Source organism: Quercus lobata, chromosome 9 (genome assembly GCF_001633185.2).
Source record: "Quercus lobata isolate SW786 chromosome 9, ValleyOak3.0 Primary Assembly, whole genome shotgun sequence".
Lineage (NCBI taxonomy): Eukaryota > Viridiplantae > Streptophyta > Magnoliopsida > Fagales > Fagaceae > Quercus > Quercus lobata.
The window spans coordinates 43,133,823-43,144,402 of NC_044912.1; the positions used below are offsets into that span (position 1 = coordinate 43,133,823).

General features: G+C 34.6%; 2 protein-coding genes across 3 annotated transcripts; both read left to right on the forward strand.

Annotated features, from left to right (window-relative positions):
* Nucleotides 1-2,222: 2,222 nt before the first annotated feature.
* Nucleotides 2,223-3,908, forward strand: LOC115960873 (dehydration-responsive element-binding protein 2A-like). Its single transcript, XM_031079870.1, has 2 exons — nucleotides 2,223-2,343; nucleotides 2,609-3,908. Exon 2 carries the CDS (start codon nucleotides 2,745-2,747, stop codon nucleotides 3,570-3,572), a length of 828 nt encoding a protein of 275 aa, XP_030935730.1. The 5' UTR covers nucleotides 2,223-2,343; nucleotides 2,609-2,744; the 3' UTR covers nucleotides 3,573-3,908.
* A 436-nt stretch (nucleotides 3,909-4,344) lies between these two features.
* Nucleotides 4,345-10,299, forward strand: LOC115959174 (thymidine kinase a-like). 2 transcript variants are annotated; one of them, XM_031077486.1, is made up of 4 exons: nucleotides 4,345-4,934; nucleotides 8,730-8,874; nucleotides 9,218-9,339; nucleotides 9,646-10,299. In XM_031077486.1, the coding sequence occupies exons 1-4, from the start codon at nucleotides 4,681-4,683 to the stop codon at nucleotides 9,989-9,991; spliced, it is 867 nt and encodes a 288-aa protein (XP_030933346.1). In that variant the 5' UTR covers nucleotides 4,345-4,680; the 3' UTR covers nucleotides 9,992-10,299. The 2 variants fall into 2 exon arrangements, with proteins under 2 accessions (XP_030933346.1, XP_030933347.1); XM_031077487.1 differs by having other exon boundaries at nucleotides 9,218-9,326; nucleotides 9,646-9,735.
* Nucleotides 10,300-10,580: the final 281 nt, after the last annotated feature.

Here is a 10,580-nt window from a genome sequence, read left to right on the forward strand (position 1 = left end):
AATAGTGAAATTGCAATTGAGTTAGGAATTTTACATCTTTAGGTCCCTATCAAGAATGTAGATATTGTTACATCTATTTCTATGGTCAATGTTTGATAGATGCTTTAATTATCATCAATATTCATTGCTGGAAAATATAAAACTATAGTGAATGTAAATTTGAAACAGGTATTTTTCTATTTTTTTTTCTTCTTAAATAACCGTTTATGGTCAGATAGTTGTATTCACATATAGTATGAAAGTTTAAAATTTGAAGTATAGTTTTCTCAGGTGCTGTATCTTAGATACCCTAATAATACCAACCATTTGCTTGTGAACGGTTGTCTCCCCTTAAGAAGATAAAAGCTATTTGGGAATAGGATTGTGTTATACCTGGTATTAAGGTCTTTTTCTTTAGATTTATGGAAATCAAAGTTGCATGCCTTAGTTTCTTAACTTTGTTCCAAAAGCAAATTGCCCTAAGATTTTTTTAGATTTCTGGCCTTAGCCTAGGAATCACAAAAATTAGAACTAAGATTGAAGATTGTGATGAAAAGATACCTTGTCTAGTCCAACTCTTATCCCTTCCAATAAAAGGGAGGTAAAAATATCATCTGAGTGCAAGATGTACTACCAAACTATAGATGGACATATTGTTAGTATATAATAGTAACAGGTGATCACACAATAAAATGACACACTCTCACTTATACAATAACCCTCTACTTGGTGGATGATGTTGCTTCACCAATATGCAAAAGAGAATAAATTTAATGTTAAAATTAGTCATATATTGAAGAGGTATTTTTCTTAGATAAAGTATATCTTTTAGAGAAAAGTAATGTCTTCCCAAGAGACACGAAGGAGTTCATAAATAATATGTTAAATAATTTTCTTTCTCTGTCCGTGTTGTTGATTCCCACCCTAACCAAATTGGCATCCATATCATTAGGACCATCATATATCACCAAGGTTTAATAAAAAGGTAAAAATGACACAATGAAGACTTATGAGTTATGATTCTAAAAGTATAATTGTATCCAAATCTTCCCTCTATCATCTCTAAAAAATCATTTTATATTCAAATGCATACACGCAAAGTCATGATTCCGTTAGGCTTATCTCAAGATGAAGCTAATGAGACAACCACTAGAATACCTTTACATAAGAGTAGTGATAATTACATAAAACAGTAGTGGTAATTAGATAATTATAGTGTTACACATTGTTTCTAAGGGTACACATTTGAACTGTGTTTTTGTGTTTTCAGTTATAACTGTGAAATGAAAACAAGATTTTAGTTTTAATTGTGAACACCATTTCACGATTATAACTAAAATCATGTCTTTAAAACATAATTTCAGTTTAAGTGTGTAGTGTATAACTCATCACATGCAACAATAATTAATGTTTATATAATATCATACCTACTAGGCCACTACACTCCCCCCCCCCCCCCCTTTCCCTTTCGAGAGAAAAATCTAATAATACACTACTTGAAACAGGTGGTGAGTAACAAGTGTTACTCCAAATGTTGCAGGGCTAGACATGGGTTGAATTGAGTACATTGTTAGGTGATTAGTAGCTTCTAATCAGCTTACAAAATAAATGTGTCATTTTAAATTTATAATTTGATACTCATTTTTATATATATTTCTTGTTGGAATCATTTTAAATTTATAATTTGATAATATATATTTATTATTGGGTATATATACATGAAAATTATAGGAAAGGATGTATACAAAATGATATGTTTACGTTTGAATCTATAATATCAAGACAGTTCAAGGCCGACAAAGATGGAATGATTTTGCCATTTATTTTATATCAGCAAACGTGTCACAAGTTGAATAGTATGATTTTTGAAATTTTTTTATGAAATGATTTTTTTTTCCACTTGAATAATTCATTATTAAGTTTTTTTTTTTTTTTTTTATATGAAACAAATGACAAGTAATTTAATAATTATTAAGGTAATTAACTTTAAAAAAAAAATTTACTACTCAAATTCAAGAAAATTAAAATATTACATTAACTAAAATCAGTTTCAAGAATTCTTTTAAAAATTAGCCTTTTGATGAGGTACAAATCACATAAGAAATATGTTAAATAAATAAAAGAAATATTCAGCCCTAAAAAAATAAAAATAAAAATAAAACAGTGCAACTAAACAAGCGGGAACCCTATAAATACCCTTAGATTCATAACGGCTCCTTTTCACTTTCAAAAGCTCTCTGAACTTGGGACCAAAGAAAGCTCTCTCTCTCTCTCTCTCTCTCTCTCTCTCTCTCTCTCAAACACAAACACAAACACGTTCCCATCAAGAAGAAATCGTCCACTGACTCAGACTCAGACTGAGAGGTACCAGTTTCTAGACTATACTTTTTCTTTTCCGTTTTGGGTTTTCTTTATTGTTTGATTTTTTTTTTTTTTTTACTGGGGTTTGTGATTTTTTTTTTCTGTTTTGATTCTTTTGAAAAATTCAATATTGTTACTTGAATATTAGGGTTTCATATTGGGTTTTTCGTTGATTGTGGGGGAAATATTCTGTTTGGGTTTTTCTTGATTATTTTTTTAGGGTTTGAATTTTCTGGGGTTTGATATAAAAGTGTTTGTGTTTTTTCAGATTAGGAAATTCAGTTTCCTTTTCTGTTTGGGGTTTTTGATTGTTGTGGGATTTATTGCAAGAGGGTTTGCGATTTGGGAAATTCATTCCACGTTGCAAGAGGGTGCATTATTGGAATTGTCTGGAAAGGTTTCACATGGTCATGGACAATCCTGATCCTGATCAGAAGAAGAGGAAGAGGAAGAATAGTAGAGAGTCTGTGGCTGAGACACTGGCGAAGTGGAAAGAAAAAAATACTGCCCAGTTTGCGTCTTGTGGGGCTCCTAAAGTTCAAGCCAAAGGGTCAAAGAAAGGGTGTTGTGTGAAAGGAAAAGGAGGACCTGAAAACTCACTGTGCCATTACCGAGGGGTTAGGCAGAGGACATGGGGTAAGTGGGTGGCGGAGATTCGTGAGCCAAATGGTGGAAAAAAACTCTGGCTAGGGACTTTTGGGACTGCCGTTGATGCTGCGTCCGCGTATGACGAAGCTGCTTCAACAATGTATGGTTCCTCTGCTCGACTTAACTTTCCAGATATCACAAGTCACACGTCCCCAATGGAATCTGTTAAGGATTGCTGCTGGACTTCCTCTGAGTCGGTCCCGTATTCAATGGGAAGTCCTGTGGGATCTGAATCCACAACTGCGGCAAACCCTTCTGAGTATTGTGCTGATGAGGATGCTCTGTATTATCCTGTCACTGAAGCCAACATGCCAAGTTTGGTGGGGACAGAGGCCGAGGGTGAGTCTACTGGTGTGTCTGAGTTTTGTGCTGATGAGGGTACTCTGTATTATCCTGTCACAGAAGCTAAGGATGACTCTACAAACTATTTTGGGGATAATGGACAGGAGAACTTGCTGGACTGTTCAGAAAATGAAAATTTTATGTATGAAATTATGGCTCTATTAAACGATCCTGTTGGCAACACAGATTCAGTGCTGGGTTTTGGTTATGATGCTGATCAACTTGGATTGGGGAAATTTTAGCAGGCTCTTTAACAGTATGCCACTTATAACACTTATTGGAGTGAGCTTTTAAAGGTTTAGACTTCGTGTAAATGTCTAGTTTTGGTCGGTATTAGTACACTTGTCAAAAAGTTTTGGTAGGGTATTTTTATTCGCTTACTGATTCTGTGTTAAGGTTTATACTTCATGTAAATGTCTAGTTTTGGTCAGTATTACTATTAGTACTGTTAGTTATCACTTATCAAAAAGTTTTGGTAGGATATTTGTATATGCATGCTGGATTCTGTTTTGAGGTTTAGCCTTCATGTAAATGACTAGTTTTGGTCGGTAATAGAATTACTTATCAACAAATTTTGGTAGCATATTTGTATTTTTTTTTTTTAAATTCTGGTTTTGGTGATGCTGTCAATATCTGTTATTTTGTTGTTATTATTCAAGTTTGGACTATTCTTTAAATAATCACCCTAGCACAGCTTGTTACTAGTGGCTCTTCTTCTATCTGTGTCTGAATTTCTTTCATTATACAATGGACCATGTGGTTGGAAGTTAGAACTTAATATTTTTGAAATATGAATGATTTCATTCTATATACAGTTTATTTGAGGTAAGATATTGTACTGCAGAACCCTATCGGTTTAAACTATTGATTTAAAATGACAATGCCCATAAAGACTGCAATGTCAACATCATAGCTAATGCTATCTTAGGTATTTGGTAGCATAAGTTTTGAAGGATTTTAAAATTTCAATGCGTATTAGGTTAGAAAAATTTAACTCCGCCTGTGTTGGTGCTTAGTGCCATATGTTTTGTTCACAGCCGGTCCCAAGCCCGGAAAAAGGAAGAGGGTTGCGGTAGGTAGCCGCGTAAAATTTAGTCACTTTATTATTAATGGATCCATGATTGTCGACTCAAAATAATTTGGTACCAAGACTTAGTTGTTGTTGTATTAGGTTAGTTGGAATTTATTATTTGAGTGCTCAAGATTTGCATATTTTCAAGGAAGCTAACAATTAGATTTTGCATTTGCTGATTAGCAAAATTATTGTTGAAACTTGAAAACATACCATTATGTAGTAGAATATGGGTTTAAGTGATAACTTGGTAGTAATGGCATCCGTAATAATGTCTGATGTCTATAGTTCGAACCCCATGTCCCCCCTTCCCCAAACCCTTTCCATGCAACCACACAATTTTCCTTCCCCTAAAAGCCACAACCTTTTCTCCTACTTGTTCCATTCATTCAATCCAAAGTTGTGGCATGCACGTGGAGCTGCTGACTCCTCCTGTGTCTTTTGGAGAGATTCACGTGATTGTTGGCCCCATGTTTGACAGAAAAACTACCACCCTTCTTTGCAGAATTGAATCTGAGAGCAGCAATGGCAGGTTTGTGAACCTTCACTAGTTTTACTTACTTTCTTTATGTGTTATATATGTGCTTGAAATTTATGTGGGTTGTGGATAAAATTTTAGCTCGCTTTGGTGGATGGTGTTTTTTTTTTCAGCCCGTTTTATGTGGTTGGTGTTGTTTTAGTGTCAACTGTCAAACATGAGATCTTTTAGGTTCAGTGCAGAATTGGGTAGTTTAACTATTTGTATGGAAATGTTCCCTTTTTAAATTTATGTATTGTAATTGATCTTGAGCTTGCATTTACGTGAGTTGTTTTTAAGATTGTTGCTTTTATGGTGGACAGTGTTGTTATTATGCCAAATATGAGATGTCTTAGGTGCAGCAGTGTTGATTGGAATTATGCTGCTTTTATATGCATATTTATGTATGCTTTATGATTGAATTTTGCGGGTTGTTGATAATTTTTTTTGGGTGGGTGGGCAGCAGTATTGTTTTTGTGCCAAAGATGAGATCTTTAGATTCAGTGGTGAATTAGGTTGTATGAATATTTGACTGTCTGAATGGAATTTTTCCATTCTTACCTACATTTTTATATATATGTATGTATGTATTATAATTGAATTTGAGCTTGAATTCGTGCAGGTTGTTGATAAAATGCTGCATTTATTTGGTGGGTAGTATTATTTTCTGTGCCAAATGTGAGATCCTTAGGTTGAATAGTGAATTGGGTAATTTGAATATTTGGCAATTTGAATGGAATTTTCCATTACTATATACATACTTACGTATGTAATGTGATTTTTGTAAAGCTTAAGGTTTGATGGAATTGACATGCGTAATTGCATATATTATTTTTAGAATTGGGAAAGAGTAGATTTTGGCAATGTACTGGTTCAATTGATGGAATGTGATGATCACCAGCTTTCAGGTTAAGCCTTAAAAGAGCTACCTCCAATTGGATAAAGCATTAAAGGGTCTTTGTATTTCAGGAAGATTGAGGGAAGCTGTAGGGCTGTTGTGCACTACTGTAGTGCAAGTGGAACAAAGAACCTATGCTCTTCTATTGCAGGAATGCATATTTAGAAAAGAGTATAAGAAGGGGAGAAGAATCCATGCACTAATGGTTGTTGTTGGATATGATCCCAGTGAGTATTTGAAGACTAAATTGTTGATATTGTATGTGAAATCAGGGGATCTAGGAACTGCTCACGTTCTATTTGATAATATGCGGGAGAATGCTTGGTTTCATGGAATGCAATGATTGCAGGGTATGTGCAAAAGGGGCTTGAAGAAGTGGGGTTAAATCTTTATTACAAGATGAGACAGACTGGTTTTATACCAGACCAGTATACCTTTGCATCAGTCTTCAGAGCTTGTGCATCTTTAGCAACACTCGAGCATGGGAAACAGGCTCATGGTGTCATGATCAAGTGTCAAATTAGGGAAAATGTGGTAGTCAATTGTGCCCTTATGGACATGTACTTTAAATGCAGTAGTTTCTCTGATGGGCATCGGGTAATTGACAAGTCTTTAAATAGGAATGTTGTTATGTGGACTGCTTTAATCTCTGGCTATGGTCAGCATGGAAAAGTTGTAGAGGTTTTGGAATCTTTTCATAGGATGAAAACTGTAGGTTTCAAACCAAATGATGTTACTTTTCTTTCAGTTCTTTCTGCTTGCAGCCATGGAGGTTTGCTTGATGAGGGTTGGGCATATTTCTCATCTATGACCAAAGATTATGGAATTCAACCAAGAGGGAAGCATTATGCAGCTATAGTTGATCTTTTAGGGCTTGCTGGCCGGTTACAAGAGGCGTGTGAGTTTGTTCTGAACTCACCTTGTAAGGAGCACTCAGTGATATGGGGTGCTTTGCTTGGGGCTTGTAGGGTTCATGGAGACATGAACTTGGTAAAGCTGGCAGCAAAGAAATTTTTTGAATTGGAACCCTAAAATCCTGGAAAATATGTGGTCCTGTCTAATGCTTATGCCACCTCTGGGTTTTGGGAAAATGCTGCAGTGGTCAGGGCTGTGATGCAGGAATCAGGGATCATAAAGGAGCCTAGTTATAGCAGAATAGAGGTTCAAAATGGGTCCCAATTCTTCTTCAAGGGTGATAAACAATCTAAGGAGCTATATGAGTTGATCAGAGAAATGACTTGTATTTTAAAGGATGCAGGTTATGTTCCTGATCTAAGTGACAACTAACTCATGTCATGGAAAATGACTCATTTCCTGTGAATATCTCTCTGTTGCGAAGCAGGGCTATTTGAGAGAGTAAGAGTTGTATGCCTAAAACTTTGGTGCTTTCTTAAATTTTGTAGAATCTGGAGGGTCCACTTGTGGGTGAGGCTTAATAGATAGTTACATATCAAATGTTATCTAATTAGGCATCTGGATCATTTTAGTTATTTCATTCTTCAAGAATTTAAACATATTTTTATCTGTTACCAAAGAAAATTATTTAGTTTCAGTTTATTAGTTCTGGTCATAGCAGCGATAGAGCCATTCCATCTGTCCAAGCATATAGGTTGACCTGTTCAGAGTCCAGACTCCTGCTAATGCCAAAAATTGCATTTCAAATAATGCATATTGATGCTTGCATGTGTATCTGTGTTCAGTCTATTCATGTTTTTTGATGATGTGTAAAGGTCAAAATTTATTGAATTCACAGGCAATCTAGATCAATGACAAGTGTATGAAAATTTACTTGTATGATATGATATATGAGAAGACAACCCAAAATTTCAGGATTAAGGCTTGGATGTTGTTGTTTATGATATGATATATAATCAATGATATATATGTAAAATCCTGCATGATACTATATGATATATGAGAATCCAACCCCAAAAATTTTGGGATTAAGGTTTGGTTGTTGTTTAGTGTGATATATGAGAAATGCAGCTGTTTATTCCTGGCATTTCTCGCTACTCCACTTTCCTTAAGTTCCCAAACTAGATATAAATTATATAAAAAGAACCTCAAAATTGAAATAGAAGCTTATCAAATTATGTGTTATTTATGCAAGATATGTAATCACTTCTCCCCACTGCTTTCTCAACCTTTCCTCCTTAGTTCTCACCCTTCTAGAAATTACTTGGCCCCCTTCCTTAATCCTCTTTGTCCATATGCACATCCAAAGTCATTTTTTGCAAGATCCTTATCACTCTAAACCCATTATTTTTCTCAATCTATTTTGGATGTCATATTACTTGTAATTTTCAATTTCATTTCTTTCCATTTATTGGAAGTAATTGATATCAAATTTCATTTAATTGGCATAATAACCTTCTCTTGAGCCTAAAGTCTGTAAAACATATTATGTCTGACTAAGTTTCTTATTTGCCTCTAAATCTTGGTCTATTCTAACGTGCTGCAACATTTAAGCTGGAAATATTGTGTCAGGACTCGAACCCTAAACCTAAGATCCCTTTCCTCTCCCATTATTTTCTTGAAGACCCAAGGACCCTATATAGATATTGGAATTCTAGTTTTTTGAGTATTAGAAAGAGATCAGTGTTCTCTTTGGATTTCTTCCATTTGTTATCTAAAGCTTTTGATTTTAATCAATTTAACTATGGGAGCTTGTAACTTCTTATCACCACAGTTGATATTGTTCATTCAAGAGATACTTCAACTATGTGAAGCATCTTGCTGCACAGGTATTTGAACTACAAAAACACCAAAACTTCTGTTTGAAAAAAATTTCCCTGCTTTATGCAAATACAGGGCAGAAAATATTCAAATACTTGATTTACTGAACAATGTTTAAATGTTTTTTGAATTATTCTTATGATGCTTTGTTTCTTTTTTACATCTCTGTTATGCAGAAGTGTGGCAATAGTAAAATCGAATAAGGATACAAGATATGGATTGGATTCAATTGTGACACATGATGGGGCAAAATTGCCATGCTTGGCCTTACCTGATTTGTCATCATTCAGACGAAAGTTTGGTCTTGAGGCATATGATCAGGTATTTCAATGATACAATTTGTGATACATGTATTACGAACAGTATTCTTTCTTTTGTAAAAATGTAGAACTATTTTCTTTTGTGTGCGCGTGTTCTCTGTGTGTGTGTGTGTGTGCGCGCGCGCGCGCATGCGTTTGTGTGTGTATTGTTTGAAATAAAGCTATTGTTTTTTGGTAAACATGCAGTCTCAGTAACGAGTAAGTGGTTTGTGCATCTGAGAAATCTCAATTTGAAATGAGCATAGTTTTCTGGCTTTTTTTGGTGAGATTATTGCATTTAACTCTCATCAGTTTTTTATGTACACTAGGAGTGATACTTAGTTTTGACCTGTATATGGTGACAGTTAGATGTGATTGGTATTGAAGAAGCTCAATTCTTTGAGGACCTTTATGATTTCTGTCGTGAAGCTGCTGCTCATGATGGCAAAAGAGTAATAGTTGCTGGATTAGATGGTAATTATTTAAGGTATTTAAATAGGCCACCAATTATATTTAGCTATTTTTATGCTCATGATTTAAAAAAAAAAAAAAAAAAATTTACCTAATTATAATCTACCACCATTCATATAACGGCTTTTAGGTCATTACCCATTCTTTTTGGATTGAGAGTTTTAGCTTATAACTTTTTTTTTTCTTTTTTTCTTTTTTTTTGAGAAACAATTAGGTTATAACTTAAAAAGCTTTTTTGCAATTAAATGGCGTCATATCATATTAAATTGCTTGGAAATTCTAATAAGATCCTTCTAATGATGAATATAAATATTGTTGATAGGAGGAGCTTTGGTTCTGTGCTGGATATAATTCCCCTGGCTGATTTTGTGACCAAATTAACTGCTCACTGTGAACTTTGCGGTAAATGTGCTTTCTTCACCTTAAGGAAAACAGAGGAGACACAGACTGAACTGATTGGTGCGGCTGATGTCTACATGCCTGTGTCGGTAGCACTATGTCAGCGGACAAGTAGTCAAGGAAGGTGCAAAGACTGTCCTGGAATCTCAAAGCGTTCAGTGTGTCTCTTATGCATAGTTCAACTAAGGAAAACAATGGAGACACAGACCGAACTGATTGGTCTGTCTACATGCTTGTGTGTCAGCAGCACTATGTCAGCAGATAAGTAGTCAAGGAAGTTGCAAAGACTGTCATGGAATCTCAAAAGGTTCAGTGTTTCTCTTATGCATAGTTCAACTGCTTAGTAGGAAATCTGAAATCTCCTAGTATGCTCTGCCTTGTAGTCTACACAACTTGTCAATAGTGAAATTGCAATTAAGTTAGGAATTTTACATCTTTAGGTCCCTATCAAGAATGTAGATATTGTTACATCTATTTATGTGGTCAATGTTTGATAGATGCTTTAATTATCATCAATATACATTGCTGGAAAATATAAAACTATAGTGAATGTGAATTTGAAACAGGTTTTTTCTAATCTTTTCTCCTTCTTAAAGAACTGTTCATAGTCAATAGTTGTATTCATGTATAGTATGAAAGTTTAAAATTTAAAGTATAGTTTTCTTAGGTGCCACATCTTAGATACCCCAATAATATCAACCATTTGCTTGTGAACTGTTGTCTCCCTTTGAGAAGTTAAAAGTTTTTTGGGAATAGAGTTGTGTTCTACAGGGTATTAAGTTCTTTTTCTTTAGATTTATGGAAATCAAAGTTGCAGGTCTTAGTTTCTTACCTTTGTTCCAAAAGCAAATTGCCCTA

Excerpts from the sequence above, each read along its gene's own strand:
- LOC115960873 (XM_031079870.1), top strand. The coding sequence starts at position 2,745 with ATGGTCATGGACAATCCTGATCCTGATCAGAAGAAGAGGAAGAGGAAG.
- LOC115959174 (XM_031077486.1), top strand. The coding sequence starts at position 4,681 with ATGTCTATAGTTCGAACCCCATGTCCCCCCTTCCCCAAACCCTTTCCA. Across the intron at positions 8,875-9,217 it reads GTCTTGAGGCATATGATCAG|TTAGATGTGATTGGTATTGA; the intron begins GTATTTCAATGA and ends ATATGGTGACAG. Across the intron at positions 9,340-9,645 it reads TTAGATGGTAATTATTTAAG|GAGGAGCTTTGGTTCTGTGC; the intron begins GTATTTAAATAG and ends TATTGTTGATAG.